Source organism: Pteropus medius, unplaced genomic scaffold (genome assembly GCF_902729225.1).
Source record: "Pteropus medius unplaced genomic scaffold, Ma_sr-lr_union100, whole genome shotgun sequence".
Taxonomy (NCBI): Eukaryota; Metazoa; Chordata; class Mammalia; order Chiroptera; family Pteropodidae; genus Pteropus; species Pteropus medius.
This window is the reverse complement of record NW_024356336.1, coordinates 1056101-1076886: the sequence shown is the minus strand read 5'-3', so window position 1 is coordinate 1076886 and position 20786 is coordinate 1056101. Positions and strand designations below refer to the sequence as shown.

Genomic DNA, 20786 nt, shown 5'->3' with positions numbered 1-20786 from the left:
AAAACAAAGGCAAGTTTGTGTTTAATGTTAACTGAAACATCTGATTGAAGAGAGTGTCCTCTCTTCCCTATAAATCCAGCATTGACTAGGACTCCACTACGAGGGCTGACCTTTTCTTCCTCTCAAGAGGCTTGCCTAAAGTATATGGCAGTTTCTCTTCCTGGCAGAGTAAGCCTTCGCTTATCAAACACTAGCATGCCCTTTAAACAGTCTCCTCTGTCTCCTACCGAAGGCTCAAATGTTAACTCCACTGAGCCTAGACACCAAGTCAGTCAGGGCAAAAAGTGTTAACACTGCTGCCAAACAACTGCATTGCAATTCAACTTCAAAAGACAAACAAAACGAAACAAAAGACCAGGAGACCGCTGAGAGGGCAATTACTGACTTATTTGTTCACTGGCATAGAGCAGTGTTGTTCTGAGACCTGAGGGCACTAACACCAGACAATCAGATCACGATATAAAGCAAGTCTTTTCTAATTAAGAAACATTAGTTTTAGTGAGTATCCTTTACCTTCACAAGGTTTGCTATTTCATTGCAATGCATAAAAATGTATAATAATTTTGCTTAGAATGATCGATCAGATTTTTTTGGAGATCTGAAGCATATGCTAGTCCCTAACCTGAACAATAGCCTTAATCCTGGCAGGGGAGTGAGGTATGGAGAGAGAGAGAGAGAGAGAGAGAGAGAGAGAACAGACAGACAGACAGAGACAGAGACAGACAGACAGACAATAGGAAGTATCATATCCTAACAATCCTCTTAGTTCTCATGATTTTCGTTTGTTTCAATGACGTAAATAAATATCTAAAGCAACGGAAAACAAGCTAAATACATACTATTTGTTCTCTGCATACTAAAAATAATTTTCCACCTAGTGTTAATAACCTCTGGGTAAGTTCCTTTTGTTTTTTTTGATGCGTTCTATGGCAGCTGTTAACATCTGAAGTAAAATGACTCTCAAGGAAACAAGATCACAGTTTCTAAGTAAGTGACCTATAAAAATGCAAAGCAGCTCTGCAGGATGCTTAGTCAACTATGAAAAGAAATAAAACATCCCCAGCTTTACCCAGCAAGGGGCATCCTAACAGGTCTGAGGAGCTACATCACTCGATTTTTATTAATGCATTTATTTAAAAATACAAAAATTGCTAAGGAAAAATGAACCTACAAAAGAATAATACTGAACACCACCTACTAAAATGAAATAATAATAATAATAATGATGCCACAACAGTTTACTTAGGCAGAGATCATTAGGCAGGAGGAAGGTTTCCTGATTTCAGTGTGAGTCTTCATATAACAACTGTTACCTCCTAAAACTTTAGCTGGGCCACATGTTTTCAAGCCCAGGGCCCTAACATTGAACTCCAGGAGCAAGAACCCTCTGCAGAGTCACTGGGGTCCTCAAAAGCTCATATCCACAAAAGCACCATTCTCTTTATGAGTCCATAGCATGGGGTAATAAGTACCTAAATGCCAATCTAGAGCTATCCAGTAGATTTCAGCACTTACATGTGGCAAAGTGGTTACTCATCCCTAATACTAATGCAAAGAAATCTAAAATCACCAACCAATCAGCACCACTATGTGACTACAAAACACCTGCCATGTACTCTTTTCTCAGTTGGGTGCCCCAAGCGCAGATTTCCCTGTCAGCATTTGTCCCAATACCCTTGCCCAATCCCTGCTTTAGTCGAAAGTACTAAACACGGTATGTTATTACCATAAAACAGTCGAGTCTCACCAAAATTATCTGTCCTTATTTCAGCTTAAGACACATACACACACCAGACAAATTAATTAAAATGACACAATACATTGCCCATCTACTAATTCTCTGAAAGATAAACTTTTTCTCTGATGGGATTAAATTTAGTACCAAAAATAAAAATTACTGTTTACCTTTCCACATAGGTAAATGATACTGGTGTCAGGGTCATAGAAAGGCAGCAACACCCCATTACTAGTGTCCATTTCATGAAGAGCAATTGGTTCCTGCATATTTTTCTGAAAAAAAAAAAAAAAAAAAACAAAAAACAAACACACATACACACATTTTTAAGTTGAATTTTTGTAACCTTATTATATGCATTCTTTTCTCCCTAATTAAATTAGCCATTTCCCTAGAATGAAAATTTGAACAATGCACTTGTAATATTAACATATGTAAATAGCAACAGGGATGTTAATGGGATCCAATCCATTGAAAAGTGTGTCAATTTGACAACATGATTAATGCACATACCACTGTGATCCTATGACAAAGACAAGAGCGACTTCTCCTTTGTGACATTTTTAAAGTACGTTTTTTTCTTATTATAAAATAAATATACGTTCTTTGAAAAGTTAAAAGATATAAGGAAGAACATAAAAATTGTCCCATATGCCATAACCCCATATAATCCCAGTGGATGGCAGAAACAGTGACCATTTTGGTCTATTTCCTTCCAACACAGGTTCACACGCGGATTGGGATCATACGCATGCATACTTTAGTTTTTTTTCCACTTATGCTATTATGAACTTTTTTCCAAGCATGATTATTTTGATTTAGACATTTGGTCATAGTCTTTATAAAATATAACTAAGTTTAGAACTTATTTCCTAAGTCTAAAATACTGGATTCCTCATGCATTCTTTTTTAAAAATACAGTCAACATAGACTCTTTGGGAGTATCAAGAATGCATTTTTGAAATACATTTAGCAATAAGTCTCCAGTGAGAATGAGAACTTACATCCAACTTAAGAGGTGAAAGTTCAGAAATCTACACTAAGAACCCCATTATCAACATACCGACCCAAAGACCCGCTCAGAAAAGAGAGAAAGCTCAAGTGTAAGCCAGTGGAAAGGCTGGGAAGGGGCATACCGGATTCCAGAGAGCCAGCTGCCGCTCGCTCATGCGACTGAAACCAGTGGTGAAGACATTGCCGTCAGCCAGAAAGATGGCTCTCATGGGTCGTGCTCCTTCGTGCGCTTTCTCCTTCTCCTGGGGGAGAAAGAGCAAAGAGGCACATTACACACATTCAAACTACAAGAAGGAAGGTGGGGTGGGAGAATGGGGGCCCATACACCAAACTCAACCACACCCCACATGCCATTCATGTTAACTGGGGTGTGTGTGTGTGTGTGTGTGTGTGTGTGTGTGTGTGTGTAATAACCACCTCCCCACCCCAGATGAGGAAACCAAGAGACTCTAAGTGATTTGGTCAAGGTCCCTCAAGTAGTTAGCAAGTGTCAGGACTTGCCTCGAAAGCCTCACTCCTTTCACCATGCCCTGCTGCCAACCCAAGTCCACGCACTGCAAAAATAAAACATATGAGAGGACTCTGCCAAATGTTTCTCAAGAGGATAATAACCTAAGGCTGGATATACTCAAAGTTCCTACCAATTTCATGGGACAGAGAGCCTAGCTAGTCAGCCCCTTCCTTAACCTCGTTTGTTCAATGAGAGTGCACTAGTACCTGCCTTTAGAAGATTCTGGTGGAGAAAGCACTTTGCACAAAGCCAGGAGAGTCCCCGGTGCTCATTGAGCAGTAGCTACGATTGTCATCCGAGTCTGGAGAAGCAATACTGCCCAAGAACCAGCACATCTCACAGAAGGGCAATTTAGGACATCAGGGTGGAGCTGACGTGTTGCATTCTTGCATTCAACACCTGCAGTTTCAACCCTGACTGAAGCCCCAATGGTCATCTTTTGTCGTGCTATGTGCTTTTGTTGAGGCCTAGTTTGGGTGGCAGAACCTAAGACACTGAGTTGATGAGATGCTGCATCTTTCTGAGGAACTTTAACTGTTGTTTTTAGAACTAGTGGTCATGAATTAATCAATATTCAGTACTAAGCCAGGAATGCCCTTAATGCATTAGGACTCTTTGTGAACTGATAAAAACTTTATTTCTTAATGAAAAATGGTCACCAAGTAAGAGATAAGACTTGAGTAAAAGTTGGAAATGTACAACTCTGAAGAGAAGCGTGATTGGGAGACAGTCAGAAGCTTGTACAAGCCTTTTCTGATTCACAGGCATTTGTACACAGCAAGGTTCCACTTGCCAGTACGATAGCCTCTGCAACCTGCCTTAGAAAGTTCACATTCACTGAAGTACTACGAATACTGTTTTTGTTTTTTTGGTCTGAAGAATACTTACAGCAACAATCTCTTGTTTCCTAGGATCGATTACTCTCACTTTCTTGTCTTTGGAAGCTGTGCAGATCAGACTGCCATTCCGGTTCCAGCTTACGTTGTAAATCATGTCTGAATGCATGTCATCCAAGTTTATCAGGGCTTCTCCCGTCCCCACGTTCCAGATGATGATGGCATTATCACAGCCTAAGAACAAGCACAACCACGCCCCCCAGAGATTAGAAACACCTTACAAGACATTTGCGAAAACTAAAAATACAGGGTGGATATATATATGCATTGAAAGGAAGGTGCTACGGATAAGAGGCCCTACTTACTGGGTGCCAAAAACTGAAGTGACAAAGAAAACAGATATTTGTATAAAAGACATCAGTGTTAAAGGAAAAATAACAGCTTGTTAAGTTTGGGTTCATATATGAAACAAACAACAACCAAACAAAACAAAGAACTACAAGAAAAAGAATGCTACGTTTTTTTAAGAGTTAACTGGGCTGGTAGATCCCAAGCAACTGTTGGTTTCTTTTTCTAGTAAAACAAGCATCAGAATGAATATACTTTACTTCTTTCCCAGAGGAACTAAAAATAAAGAGCTTAAATAACTGTTTAAGACACTCAACAAGAAAGTGGATAGCAGGTTATTCAAATCAATGATGCTGTACAACATAGTCTTGGATTAAAGCACAGCAAATTACAATAAGTGGAAGAGAAATGCAAGGACTGGCCTAACCATTTGTTCACAACAGATCATTATCTTTAAAAGGAGAGAAAAAAATAGGCCAAGATTGGCCTACTTTGAGAAGCTCAAATTATAATCAAGTAAGCACGTGATGATTCCAAACTGACCCCCGAAGAGGCCACACTGTTGGCTGAGCCACAACCCTTCAGTTCATCAATTCCATCCTTCCTTCAACAGTCTGCCCCAAGATCCTGAGGCCCCATTAAAAAGAAGCATCATTTGTTGCTTCTAGGACACTAGTTCGAGGATGAAGCAAAATAAGAGAGGGACATCCTAAAGGTGAATTCTTGTCAATAAAGCAAGCGCTTTGGAAAAATTAACCACTAATACCCAGGAAACCCTAAGTTACCTAAGGGTGAGACGTAGGAAATAGGTAAAAATACTGTACAACAATATGAAAAGTTGGACCAGAACTCTGGGGTAGAGACTTGGCCCTTCCTCTGCCTTGTTTATCACAGGCAAACAGGGTAACTTCAGCCACTGTGGATGGATCATATAGTCTTAAAATATGCAGAACGCTGCAATCAACCATTTTCCTTTGCTTGTAAAAGGGAGCATGGGGATCATTCTGCTGACGATACCCTAATGTTTGGCCTCAGTAAGAAGAGAAGCAGGAAATTTTCCATGATGGAATTCCAGCTTTAGATTTGTTTTCTCGCCTTATCGGACTGAGGTTCTGAGTAGAACACTAGAAGGGCTCCCAAATATAGGAAATTATAATTTAAAAAAGAAAGAATCCTACATAGTGTCTTTTTTGAAAAGCAGTCCAAGTAGTCCTTGGTTTCAATAGGTAGCTGGCATTAAATTTTTTACTTAACTCACTGTATCATAAATATCCTTTATTCTCAGTTAAAAACTGAACTGCTCCCCTGTTTTTTACTAGTGAAGGGAAAGATCTTTAAAATTCTACCACTAACATTAGTATTCTTTTTTTTATAATCCAATTTTATCATGGTATAATATCCATACAACACAATGCACCTATTTGAAGTATATATTCATTAAGCTTTAACAAGTGTATATATTCATATAGCCACCATCACGATTAAGATATAGAACATTTCCGTCACCCCACAAAGGTCCCTCGTGCCTTCTGTATTGCTTCTATAAAAGATAAAATCTAAATTTTAGAGAAGAAACATTTCTGAAAGATAAAACTTGCCAACTACTCAAGTGGGAAACCAATAAGAACACTGTCTTAGTCACAAAGGTTCACTGCAGTGCTGTTTAACAGTGAAAAATCAGAAACAGCCTCAAAGCCCATAAATATAAAATTGATTTTAAACACTGAAGTATCCAGATAATGGACTATTAATGGAGTCATTAAAAATATCATAGGAAGAACATTTAATGGCACATGAAAAAGACCATGGCGTGCCGCTAAGTACAGAAAGCAGGTCATATGTAAAGTGTCTGAATCCATCTTCATGTATAAAATCATTTACATATGTGCACAGAAATATCTCCTGAAAAAAAAACACCAAAATGATAATAATGAAAAGTTATTCCTCTGGGTGGTAGGATTATAAGTGATTTTTTTTTCTTCCTTTTGTTTATATGTATTCTATATAACATACATGTACTACTTGTATTAAGGAGAAAAATGAGAGTAGTTTTTACAAAGAAGAAGGGCATTCGCCTAATGGTATCACCCTAATGTTGGCAGCAACACTAGAGTTGGAACCCAAGGCTTCTGGCTCCTATCTGTGCTCCTTCTACTACCTCAGGAATAACTAAAACTGTGATACCAGCAGAAATCATGAATCTGCTGAAATTACAGGCAAATAAGTATGTATCTATCCATTTTCCTAATCAGGAAGGCTACAGCTTCCATTAGAATGTCAAAGTAGCCCCCCTCACACACGTGCATATGCATTAGGGAACACTGCATCTCAGCATCTTATCATGGATTCCTAATGGTCTGCTTTAAAACTGTATAGCATACAATCAAATACATCTGCTGCTCCCTTCCACAAGAAAAGGTTGTGAGAAGTGATGGCGAGGGGAAAGGAGAGGTCTGTTTTAGTTCCTACCTGCACTAAGAAGCACGTTGCGAGCCGTTGGGTGCCAGGCCACGATGCCAACTCTCTTTGAGTGGCCTTCTAAAATCACCACAGGTTCAGTCAGGGAAAGGGTGAGTCCATTTTCTGGGATCTGCCACACCTGTTAGAAAAGGAAGAAAGACGATCCACACGAAAGTGATCACCTTTCATTATCACAGTTACTGTTACCATCCAGTTTGAAGACCACACCATGGTCTTTGGATGAAATGCAGAATATTATAAAATAACTGTGTACAGTTGTTTTTAAAATAAAACAGGATATTAAAAATCGGAATACCCATAACGCCTACAAAACATTACCTTTCTACTTTTATTTAATATCAGTTAAGACTCTATTTTAAATTGCCTGTGAAGTTCAAAACTCTCCAGTCAGAAGCATGCACAAAAAAAAAAAAAAAAAGAAGAAAAATACAAAATGATTCAGCAGCTATGAAATGCAGCACTGGCGTGAGATTCTCTAAGTCCTGAGGGCAGAGCAAACTCCACCCCGCAAGGGCTCTTGGACAATGGTGCAGTTTTTAAAACATTTTCTATAATTTTACATTTGGAAAATAAAAATGTACCTAATGGTTTTGTAACATGTCCCAGAGAAAGCAAATCTTACAAAAGCACAAAAATAAAGTGGACCTCATCAAAATTAAAAACTTTTGTGTTTCAAAGGACACTATCAAGAAAGTGAAAGATAATCCACAGAATGGGAAAAAATGGTCTGCAAGTCATATATCTGATGAGTCCTTTATCTAAAATATATAAAGAACTCTTATAACTCAGTAACAGGAAAATAACCCAATTTTTAAAATGGGTAAGGAATCCAAATAAACATTTCTTCGAGGAAGATATACAAATATTGAAAGGGCACATGAAAAGATGTTCAACATTATTAATCATTAGGGAAATGCAATTCAAAACCACAATAAAACATCATACCCACTGGGACGATAGAATCAAAAAGACAGATGATAACAAGTACTGGAGAGGATGTGGAGAAATTAGAGCCCTCATACACTGCTGGTGGAATGTAAATGTTACAGCCGCTTTGGAAAACAGCCCAAAGTTCCTCAAATGATTAAACATAGTTATTACCATGTGTCCCAGCAATACCTCTCCTAGGTATCTACCCAAGATAAATGAATATGTTCACACAAAAACTTGTACATGAATGTTCATAGTAGCATTTTTTGTAATAGCCAAAAGATGGAAACAACCTAAATGTCCAGCAACTGATAAACGGATAAACAAAATGTGGTATACTTGTACAACGGAATACTATTTGTCGGTAAAAAGGAACAAAGTACTGATATTCGCTACAACATAGACAAAACTTAAAATATTACGCTAAGTAAAAGAAGCCCATCATAAAAGACCACGTATGGTAGGATTATGAGTATATGAAATGTCCAGAATTGGAAAATATAGAGAGACAGAAAGTATATTAGAGGCTGCTTAGGGCTGGGAGGTTGGAGGACTGGTAATAGCTCAAGAATACGGGGTTTGTTCTTGAGGTGATGAAAATATTCTAAAATTGTCTATGGTGATGATTATACATTATCTGTGAATATACCAAAAACCAATGAACTGTACACTTTAAATGGGCGAACTATATAGGAGGGCATCTCAATAAAGCTGTTAAAAAATCCTCTCGAGTAGTGAATACTCAGAAGATTCACCATATCCTGACTGGAGACATGCTGCACAGCAGGGAGAAAGGGGACAGCAAAAGCATCAGAATATAGGAACAAGAAACTTTATGTTTAACAATGGAAGGCCTAGATTTTAAAAGACAAAGAAAAACGCTTTAAGAAGAAAGGGGCTGAGTCACGGCTAAGTTGAATAGAATAGCACCAAGAACCGTGTAGAACCAGATATTAAGTAATATTTAAATTTGCAAAAAGGCTCAAGTTTAAAGAAATTACCTTCTTATGTATGAAGATATGTAATTTACCACCAAAAAAGACTTTTAAGGAACTAGTTCATGAAAAATTAAAACTTGCCAGTGAAAAGTCATGTTCAACAGTGGAAAAAGTGAGAAACAGAATTTTCCTTTGCTGGGAATTTTTAAGAAGGAGACAAACAACTGTTTTCAGTTACTTAGAGGAAGGCAGAGATCTGGATTAGATGAGTGTTTAAGTAAGGTTCAGTTCAGTTCTGTTGTCCTGCAAAAAATTAGAACAAAAAGTGTGCCATCCTCAAGAGTGGGAAAAAGTCATGAGTTAAGTGACTTCATTTTTACATCTAAATTCTGCCCAGCTAAATATAACCCTTTATGAAAATCATAGCAAAATAAACATGGGTCTTGAAAGCCCAAGTTTAGGGTGTCACCTAATTTCCCCTGAACCCTCATCAGCAAATTTTAAACAAGGCAAATGCAAACATAGAAGGCAAACAAAAAACCTACCTTGCCTCTTTCTAACCATCACCCAGACCACAGACAGACTCTCCCTTGGGAGAGGGCTTCTGTCTCCACCCCACACCTGCCCAGCACTATATATGCTTTCATCCTGGTATGCCTATTTTTATTCAAAGATTTATAATAAATAAAACAGCTCCAGACTGAGTTTGGCTATCTGAATATAAAGGAAAGCTGAAATTTTGAACAGAATGAACAGAAAATGACTACTGATTTGATCAAACCATGAAGTTGGCAGAGAAACAATCATGAAATGAGACTAGTGACTCAACAGGAAATGCATTTTGCAAGATAATCCTGACCCACGCTTAGAACTGAAGGAGTGGTAATGCCACCTGCCATCTCCAGATGGCACCATAACCATGGGCTGCTGGGTTTTCTTGCCAGGACTGCAAAACCTCTGCCTGACTGACCACGATTAAAGAAATAATGCGTTTTCTAAGTCGCTAATGAAGCATGGAGTGATGGGAGGCTTTGTTTGTAACCAGCATTTCCAGTCTTAAATATGAGGAAGGAAGCAGTGCTTATGATGGGACTTCATCTTTCCCTTTCTCTAGCTTCTTCATCTTCTCCTTGGATTGTGAGGAAGTCTTAATGATGGAGCAAAACATTAATATAATTTTTAAAATAAGGAAATGCTGTTCCTTCTTTATGTTACTTTCGGCAGATTCAATGGTTCCCTCAATTAGGTTTATGCATTTAATACAGGCACCTAACCCATTTTACTATCTTGCTTACTCATTCATTCAACACATTTCATGAGTAGCTTATACTATAAGGCAGGCCCATTACCAGGCAAGGGGAGGAAGGGCCATGAAACACAGGCTATTTTCTTGAGGAGCTTACTGCATAACAGAAAGCAGAGACTTCTATGAGACCAAAAACCAAACTAAGCAAAGACAAGGGGTGTGATGTAGAGGTTTGGAGCATGGGCTCTGGAGCCAAATGGACCCTAGTTCAAATCCTGCCCAGGCTGCTTACTGTGATGGTTCTGGGCAAACAACTCAGCATCACTGTGCACAGAGGCAACATCAGTACTATACTTCCTAGGGCTGCTGTGAGGATTAAATGAGTTAGTAAGGCCCTTAGAACAGTGCCTGGAATATAATCAGTACTCCCAAAATGCAGAGATGGTACAGTGCAGTGGTTAAGAACATGGGTTCCTGAACTAGAACCGACTTTTCAATTCCTAATTCAGCCACATATCAGCTGTATGACCTTAGGGACATTCACCTAACCTGTCTGAGCCTTAAGTTTCCTCACCTATAAAATGAGAATAATAATGAACCCATCTTCACTGGGTTGTTTTGAGCACCAATATGGTAATGAGTCTAAAACATTTAGAATAATACCTAGCACAAGGCAGGCTCTGGATAAGTGTTAGCTATTGTTATTACTTGTATTATATACAATGAAACCACACGGTGTATGTAACCAAGACTATATTAGTATAAGTCGAGTGCTGAACAAAAATACAAGTGTCATGAGGTTACCTTCTTGCTGTCCAAACTTGGTATGTCCAGGAAGGCTCCTAGGAAGATGACTTCTAAGGATGAAGAGGAGTTAGGTGACAGAAGGAAGAAGGAAAGATGGAAAGGGATGAGGAAGGAAGGAAATCAAGTGTCAAGTTTCAAAATAAAAAGCACTTTTCTAAAAAGTGGATGCCCCAAGAGGCTGCTGCACAACTGACAGGGAAAAGGCCAGAGTGAAAAAGATAACACAGGCTTAAGGATTTACAGTGGGAGGAGAAAGTGACTAAAAAAGCCTGTGAAACTAAATGAAAGGACAAGGCGACGGACAACTAGTTACAACCCTGCCATTATGTGGCTCTCTGCTCTTTTTAGGGCTGTCTGCTGCTTCCAGGCAATGGCCTACCAGTTTGAACTGAAGAGTTCCTGCCCGCAGCACCAGAACAAAGAGCAGAAGTGCCACTTGGTACATGTTTAGTATTCTTGTGTATAACCTAGGATGCAGCCTGTTGTGTTGGAAAGGACGCTGGCCTAGATGTCAGAAGGTATGGACTCATGTCAGAGCTGGGATGCTAACTGACCATGTTAGCATTACGAAGGGAGTTCACTTCTGGGAGCTTCAATATCCTCATTTGATACTGGGAAATGCATCAGGTCTGCTTCCTCAGGGGTTCCTGGAGAGGTCAAATGAGCTAAAACACTTTGCACACCCAAGCACTGAAATACTGAATGAAATACTGAAAATAGGGTGACCTTTGACAAAACTGTCATTCCCTGGACCTGTGTTTCCTAAAATGGGACATACTCCTAACTAACTACGCTGTTACAATGATTCAATATAATCATGCACATAAAGGCTTAAAAACAACGCTTGGCAAAAAAATAGTACCTACTATATATAGTTCATGATTATTTTTTTTGCTGTTACTATGACCACTACGACCCCCAGGTATTTTTACATCTGAAAATCATAATTCTTAGAATGAGTCTCATCTTCAAATTAATTCAGCACTGGACCCAAATATCTAATTTATGTCCAAGATACCACATGAGTTCACACTAAGGCCAATTAGCACAGGTGAGAACTGCTCTGATCTCTAGGCAGGTCCGTTAGCCTTTTTCTCTGCGCCACATCTACAGACTAGTATTCTAATACCAATCGGCTTTTACAAACACATGTGCAGTGAGCAGAGAGGAAAACAGGTACCAAACATCCTCTGCTGTGCCCAGAGTGGGCATGTGAGTCCTGCAGGGACTACAAGCTATGGCCTCTCCACTTGATTTTTTTTTTTTAAATAATACCGTGTGTTCCTGAAATTTTCTATTTGGACAATACATTACTATGGAAATGTTTTGTTTTGTTTTGAAAGAAAGGGAAAAAAATGCAATCAGTCCCAAGGGCTTCCAGATGAAAAAGTAAATCAATCAGTGAAAACCCATCGTGGCTGTGGAAAAAAACAACTTTAAAGCCCATGTTCAGGAACTATTGTATCACTGGCATCCTTTTCAAATGTGAAATTCTGAATATGGAAAAAGGACAGCTCAAGAGAACATTTCCAACAAGAAAAAAGGAAAATTTTAAGAAACTTGGGTTTCTCTCAAGTAGTAATTTTAAAGTGCAATTTGTTTGATGGTTTCATTTCTTGAACACAGTGCAAATTAAAAACATATACAAAGTGTTTCCAGACGCTGCTTTCCTATTGTAATCACCCATCATGAATTGCTACTGGGCTAAGCACTAGAGTTATAGTCATAAAAAGGGCTATTCCCCTCAAAAGCCATATATTTTAAAATACTAATTCCAAAGGGAAAATGAAGAAAAGAGACAGGAAGAGGCTTACAGATTCTGTAGCAGCTACAGAGCAGCATAGTCCCCTACAGCAGGAGTCCTCAACCCTTGGGCTGCTGACTGGTAGTGGTCTGTGGCCTGTTAGGAACCGGGCCACACAGCAGGAGGTGAACAGCAGGTGAGCAAGCCAGCAAGCAGGTAAAGCTTCATCTGTATTTGCAGCCGCTCCCCAGCACCAGTATCACCACTTCAGCTCCACCTCAGATCATCAGGCATTAGATTCTCATAGGAGCACCCAACCCTGGTGCCAAAAAGGTTAGGGACCACTGCCCTACAGGAAATGCTGATCCAATAGCCCAAGGGGTGGGATGCAGAAAGTCAGGGCATTCCTAAATGAGCTATGACACTGAGAACAACATTAGTTTTGGGAAAATCAAGAACTGAGAGCTGGGTTCTGATTGCCAAGGCTATAATACCCCCTGGCAAATGGCCCAGATGCAATCTGTACGAAATAGAAACAACATGAAACCCTGCTGAAGGACTGAGAGGGACATGAATCCTGAGGAATGTACTTACATCACCAACTACAACATCACAACCATTTTTATTTCAAGGCTAAAATTGTATAAGGAAAATTTGCAACAGAAGCAAAAATGTGTAAAATGGGGAGTTTATTTTTGTTGATTTCTACAGGAGTGAGTGTAGGACTGATTTGGGAGAAGGGAAAAGTATCCATTAAACTCAGTCATTTGGGACTGTTTAGAACACCTAGCTGGAGACAAGTAAGACTCCTACTCTGCCTGGAAGATCTTTTCCTTGCCCAGACTCTGAAGAAACAACTATATAACCCCACTGTCTGAATTAGCTTATTTTTTAAATTTATGCTTGATTACTAACCTGACTATAATGGACAATGTTGAATTAACATCATTCACAAAACTTAACTTGGCTGCTCTGTATTATTTAAAGCACTATTCTTTTCTTGGAGCTAAAATTTTCCCAAGTAAAATTCTAGTAGCCAAAACTTCTTAAACTCTCCATAAGAAGATATTGCTAGAGAAAAAAATTTACTATACCAAAAATATAGAAAACCTGGGAGCAGAGCGTAGTTTCTAGGAGGAGGGTTTATACAATTGTTATTTGCTGGTATAAAACATTGCTTCAAGCAGTAGTACATTAAAAGTAGTACCTTCAAGGTACATTAAAGTACATTAAACTATGCCAGTATGTTTACTTTCAGGCTGCTTGAAGCAGTCATCTCTAAAAAATAGAGGACTATACCATAAGGCTGGCATTTTCTCCTAAAACTGCAACCAAAGTGACATCACTGTCATGAAATCAATACTCACAAAATTAACAAATCAATGCTTAACTGCTTAGGGACTCAATGGAATTAGACAAGTACAAAAAGCAGTTTTTAAAATTAAATCCTTTTACAGTTCATCTGACAAACTGGTTCTATTGTACGTTTTCCACTGAATATTTGCTAAAGATATTCTTACTGCTATAAATCCACTACAACTACACGTCCAAACTCACTGCAAAAATACCTCCCCTTGAACCTGTCAATTGGCATTATTATTTTACATGTAAGGCCCCTAAGGCTGAAAGCATTTTTGTGACCTGCATATCCTCAGAACTCCCAGTCTCAGGCTTTTCTTCATATCCTTTCTCTACTAGAACTAGGCCTTGATATCTATCTATCTATTTGTAGCTCATGGGTTACTGCCAACAGCCAAGGCTTGGGAAACTAAAAAGAACTTTTCTGTTTAAATACAAATGGTGTTGTTTGAAACTATTCAATTGACTGTACGATGTTCTTTTATCTTCAGGATAACAAAGTGGAAAAGTAGATATTAAGAATAAGGTGGAATAGAAGATCAAATATTTCTTTAAAATTTAATTTTACCTGCTAAGCTAATTACCCCAATAATAATAACAAATGATCTGCGGACCATTAAATGATTAAAATTATCAGTGCCATACTTAAGGGCTTAAGAAAAAAACTAGGAGGAAGATTTATCCCAAAGTAATATTTAATTTACAAAATGTTCACTCTGGCAATACCAATAAAGAGGCAACATTAGAGGGTTCAGGGAAGGTGGTGGTATCAGTGGCAGCATAGTTTTGGCATCTTCCCAAGTCTCTCCATAAAAACACAGAGCAAGCAGATAACAGAACCAAACACGCAAATGAAAGTGAGTGGAAGAACACCAACAAACAGCCAGGTAATCCGCATTTTATCAGCCTCTGTGGAAAAAAAAATCATGAGGCAGCAATGGGGTACCTCACAGACCTGAGAACAGCAGGCCAATACAAGACCAGCAGTGGATACTGGTTTTGCCAGTGGTTTTGCTCTCTTCAACAAGTGACTGCAGGGGCCTGAAATAAAAAGGTTGGAAGAAGGTGGAGCAGTCTGGACTCCTGTAGTCTAGAAACCAGCTAGAGAGGGCTCCCTTCCAAGACAGGCCCCACACTGAGGACAAATTTCAAGGAATGAAATCAAATCTGAGCAGGATAGAAACAAGAGGGACAAAGGAATGAGAAAGGCCAAATAAAAGCATACCAGGAAATCTCAGAAAGCAAGTCACCATGCTTATGAACACTCCCTGAAAATGACAGAAGGTGGAGCTCTGTGAAGTTAGAACAGCTATGTGAACCAAGCCACCTTCTAAAAGTTCAGGGAAAACTAAGTTCACATAAAAATAAAAAAAAAAATCAAAGTTCCAAAATTACTATAAGAAAAAAAGAGAATAAGGCACAGAATAATATCTCTACAGACAATGAAAGAATGCTAAAAAGACATGCTCAAGAAAGAGAAAAACTATCACATGCTACTTCAAAACAAGATAAAAAACATTAAGGAAACCATACAAGATAGGAAACTTTATAAATCAGAACTTGAAAAACTCAAAAGTAAGGTGGCATAAATCAATAAAACATTGGAAATAAGAAAACACTTTAGAGGTGAAGACTAACCAAGAAAGAATCTAACATCAAAGAAACACGATAGATAATGCCCCCAAAGAAATACAAAGGTAAAAAGCAGAAAATTTTTAGTCTAAAAGAAATTAATAAGAAAAAAGGTCTGGGGGTGGGGGGAGAAACTGACAAATACTGATGATAGGTAAAGAAGATCAAGCATATGGATAACAGGAGTCCCTGAAGAAGAAATCAAAGCAAGGAAGAGAACAAATCCTAAAGGCTATAATTTGAGAAAACTTTCTGGGGGGAGGGGGAGGGGCGCAAGAGAGGGGACTTGGAACTATATATTGGAAGAGCAGACGCATGCTGAACCTAGCAATATCAATTCAGAATAATAAATAAAATTCTAGTAAAATTACTATATTTTAAGAAAAAATTTTGTGACATCTAGGCAACAAGAACATGGTTTATAAGGGAAAGAAAATTAGATTATCATCTGACTTTTTTTCCGACAACACTTTATGCCAAAAGAAAATGAAATAATATATTTGATGCTCAAGGAAAAACTGTGAGCCAAGAATTTTACATGCAGAAAAATAAACCTTCAAGTATAAAGGTCATTATCAATACAGGAGAACTTAGAGAATATTGTTCCCATGAGCCTTTCCTATTTGATTTCATTCCTTAAAATTTCTCTCAATATGGGGGCCTGTCCCAGAAGGGAGCTCTCTCTGGTTGGATTCTAGAGTTATGGCTCTAGAACCTACCAGGGAAGGAGCTTCAGATGAACCAAATGACTAGAGAAAAATTACCATAAGGACTGATGGATAGCACTAAATGTGGTTACCTGCAGAACTCAGAGTCCAGGCTGTTAAATGTAATGGCTATGTGATCTTGAAAATATAGAGTACATCATTTTTAAATGGAGGAAGAACAGTTTTTTTTAAAAAACTGTTTTCTATAATCATAATTAGTTGTGATACTAGTATTTTTACTCTGAGATTACTGTATGTATACTATGAAAAAGCAAATGAGATAGATCAGGATATTCTAATTCATCCTCTTAAGTCCTTGAGAATAGGATTCTTAGTGTAGAAGAAAGGAGATAGAGATGTAATATTAAAGAGGTTAGGTAAAAATTCTATAGTTCTGAATTTGAATTAGAAATATTAAGATTTGTCATAAGGTATTGTATCTTTAAATAATTCCTCCAATAAGTCTAGTACCCACCAGACATCACATGCAGTTAGTTATTACAATAGCAAAGTTTTAAAAATAATGATCACTCTGGTAACAATAAGCATCTCTAGCACCCAGATTGTGATCCAGAAATGCCATTTTCCATTAAAATAAACCAGAGCTTCTGAGAGAAGTGGCTGATTTGAGGTGTGGGTTAATAGCTGGCCTTAACATACCAAATAGCAAGGAAGCTATCAAAACAACTAGGGTCATGCCAAAAGGACTCGAGAACCTTGAGAGGTTCCTATTAACAAAGACTGGATGACCTGAGCTTTGAAATAAAAACTGTGATGGATTGAAATCTATGAAACATGTTTCAATCCATGAGTTCAAGATAAAAGGGGTGGGGGAACGAGCTGATCACCTTCTGAGGAAGACAGAGTACCAAATCATTATCTTGAAAACTGGGTAAATAAAAGGAAAGAATTAAACATTTATCTTGCTTTCCTATATGAATTGTACTATTTGATAACTAAGTAGGTAAAAGGAAGCTTTACTTTCAAATTTTTACAAGCTAAAAATTGGAAACAAAATAATAGCACCATTTTGTGACTTCTAATGAATTGCTGGATCTAAGTGTTGAGTGTCAATAGCTACACAAATCAAAAACAAAAACCAGACATCTTGACATCATGTGTCACCTGATGAAAGAGCATAACACTAGTTAGTAAAGTCTTGTCAAAGAGATTGAACCTAAATCTGATCACACTTCAGGATACAGCTGCCAATTTGCAGGGAATTCAGAAGACAGAGAGCATCATCATGAGGGTGCAATCAGAAAAATCTAGACTATTGAAAGATACAAGTCAAAAGAAAGGCTCCTTCAACAGATCAACTGTTTAGGACAAGAAAAAGATGGAGGAAGATTAAGAAAAACTTAAAAAACATGATCAGGTTTTTAAAACATGCAAGGCTAAGCTACAGTGTCTACAGATGTACAATGGAGTGATTAAAACCATAAAAAAGGCAAGGAAGTATTAGAAAAGTCGGGATAGTGATTACTTTTAGGGAAGGAGGAGGTTGTAATTGGGATGGGGCACATGGAAGAGTCTGACAGGCCGAGAAAATTCTATGTCTTGACCTGGATGATGATTACAGGTTGTTCACTTTGTAATAAATCACTTAACTCACTTAATTCACTTAACTAAATTCACTTTAGTTTAGTATGTTTTATAATATAAAGTTTTCTTCAAGGAGTAACAAGACCAATAATGCTGGAGACGAAAAAAGAGGAATCAAACCTGCTTCTTCAAGAGAGGTTAAGACTCTCAGTTTAAGATTTTGGCATAAGGTCGAAATACTGTTCCTTTCCCTTAGCAAAATATGTCTGCAGCCATTAAAATGATCAATTTAGCAAGGCACATTAAACGGAACAATTCCTTTTAACGGCAGCATATTTCTTTAATATGCTTTGGCTGCCAAAATTATGAGATCACAGGAGGAGTTATCCTCAGCCAAAAGTCCATGAGGGAAAATGAGCAAATGTTTAAATGACACAGTTCAGGAATTATTTTGTGTTTATGTAAAATAATTTTAATAAACAAAGGCTTCCAAACAATGTTTCTGAGTCTGGTTCAATCCACAGAAAATGAAAGAAGAAATGAAAGTTGTGTGGTTCTCCACGCTCTCCACCTGACGCATGGAAGAGCCTGCAACTTAGCTGACTACCTCGCTTATTTTAATACATATTTCGGTACTTCAGTACTCCCCATCTGTGTTTATGCCTAACCTTTTCAACAGATTTTGCACTAGGATTAAAAACTGATCCAAACTAATAATTACATTTTAAGGCTAAGAAGAACATAATCAAGAACAACTTTACATTAAAAAGTTCCCCAAAGCCTGGTTTCATAAATAACCTACTTTTGGAATCCAAATGAGGGAATATAAAGAACTTACTTTAAAAATCTTCCAAAATGTTTGTATAGCTACATAAAAAGAACTTTCTTAACGAGGGTCAACCAGACAGAACATACCTTCTGACATTAGCTTGGAAAGAAGCACTTGTAAAAACTCTTTACTATCTCTCAATATCTATTACAACCCCATTTTATCTGCATAACCTTTGGCAACTTATTTCACTGTAATATGTAATTCATGCTACAGTTCTTTCTCTCCTTTTTGGAGGGGGGTCATGTGGTCCTCTGGCATTCACTGAAAAGTCATTTCAGTTTCTCTAATGTCCTTCTATGGAGCTGATGTGTCAACTGTCAACAAACACATACAAACACACACTCACAAAAGAAAAAAAAAGAACATCATACTACAACTTCTTGAAATAAGGGCTTATAAAAAGCTTATCTGCAGTTAAACTTTAATGTCACTAAATCCTGTATAATCCCAAGGACAAACTGCTATGATTTTCTGCTTTCCAAACCTCCCTACACACACGCACACACACACACACACACACACACACACACACACACACACACACACACTTTTTGAAGGCAGCAGTGAGTCTCATTGGCCTGTGTGATACCACACCCTGGGAGCTTACCATAACCGTGCAGTCCTCTGAACCACTGGCAATGACCTGATCATTATGTGGGCACCAGTCTATGTCGAGCACTGGTCCTGTGTGGCCACATACTGTAGGGTAGGATTTGTCAATTCGACCAGTCTGAAAGAAGAGATAAACAAACTTATATGTAATAACACCATGGAGTTTGTGTGTTCTCTTAGATCCATTTTCCCTTTATCACCTCCACCCACAACTTTCAATGGTCTGCATATGATGACATTCATATCAGCCAATGTCAAGTAGTAAGAACTGTCAATTTTCATTTCTTGAAACAGTTGCTACTGAGAACACTCCACCAAATTAAGAATCCAAATTTTTAAAACTGCAAAGATTTTATTTCATCAACTGCATTAATAGACATAGCAAAAGAGAATAGAAAAGTCTTTTACCAAAATGCAATTCTATGATAGCCAAATTATAAATTATAGGTGTGTTTCTACCACAAAAAAAAACAAAAACAAAAAAAAAAACACCTTGATATTATTCAAAATATAAAATACAACTTTTTATATAATAAGCTAATATCCTTGAAAATACAAATTAACAGTTCTGGAAATGAACGGCACTGTAAGCAAAGTTAAAGTAATAAAAAAGAAATGCTTTCGCTATTGCTTAGGGGTTAAAGGCCATACTGAATTTAAATGTCTCAGTCTCTCTGCTGTCTTCAATCAACAGAAATGCCAGCCAGCCAGTTTAATTAACGCCAACTTAGATCTCATCCATTATCTAGTTCCACATCTCATTAATGTTGATCATAAGTAGCTATCACAATTTGCTCATGCTACACATTTGAATCTAACAAGCCAATCTGGCTTAGATCAATTTTGTTAACCAAGACAAATGCTGCTGTTATTAACAACAGGTGTACAAAAGCTACTTCCTTTTTCTAAGAAGGTTAATGTCAATTCATGTTGAGGTTCTACATGCTCTAACAGCAGGTAAACAAAAAGAAATCACTGCAATGCAACACAACCCATTTGTTGTTGTTGTTGCTCTCCTGTTATAGCAAGCCATCACAGCACTGGGGCAGACTTCTTGGCAATTTTCCAAGACCAATAAATTCTATGATTTCTCCACTTTGACTTGGCTGTGGAAATCTCCAGAGAAGCAGTATGCTAAAGTGCAAAGACCACAGATGGTTCAAACACAGGCTATGCTTCTTAAACAGCATGGCAAGTCACGTAATCTCTCTGAGCTTCAGCTTATCATCCGTAAAATGAGTAACAAAAATTCCTACGTCCCAGGATGACTGTAAGGATTAAATGAGAGAATGTTTTTAGGTAAATTATAACTCAGTACTATAATCATCTGTACAAGGGATGTAAATATTCTAATTATAGTACCTAGAATATAGTAAATACTAAATAAAAACTACTATGATTTATTATTAGTTCTCCTAGCATAATATATTTACTCCACCATTAAGAATTACAAATATATGTCAGTTGTTAACTTTTATGGGCCAATGTGCCGAGTGTTGGCAATACAGA

At 37.8% G+C, this 20786-nt stretch overlaps 1 protein-coding gene across 4 annotated transcripts in view; it reads right to left on the bottom strand.

Annotated features, from left to right (window-relative positions):
* The window catches only part of CORO1C (coronin 1C), a 66541-nt gene that overhangs the window by 4605 nt on the left and 41150 nt on the right, over nucleotides 1-20786 (bottom strand). For all 4 annotated transcript variants that reach the window (XM_039861949.1, XM_039861946.1, XM_039861948.1 and 1 more), the window contains 5 exons: nucleotides 19273-19395; nucleotides 6914-7043; nucleotides 4149-4330; nucleotides 2872-2991; nucleotides 1906-2010 (listed from right to left, as the gene is read on the bottom strand). In XM_039861949.1, the coding sequence (XP_039717883.1) occupies nucleotides 1906-2010; nucleotides 2872-2991; nucleotides 4149-4330; nucleotides 6914-7043; nucleotides 19273-19395 (660 nt within the window). The remainder of the gene's footprint in view (nucleotides 1-1905; nucleotides 2011-2871; nucleotides 2992-4148; nucleotides 4331-6913; nucleotides 7044-19272; nucleotides 19396-20786) is intronic.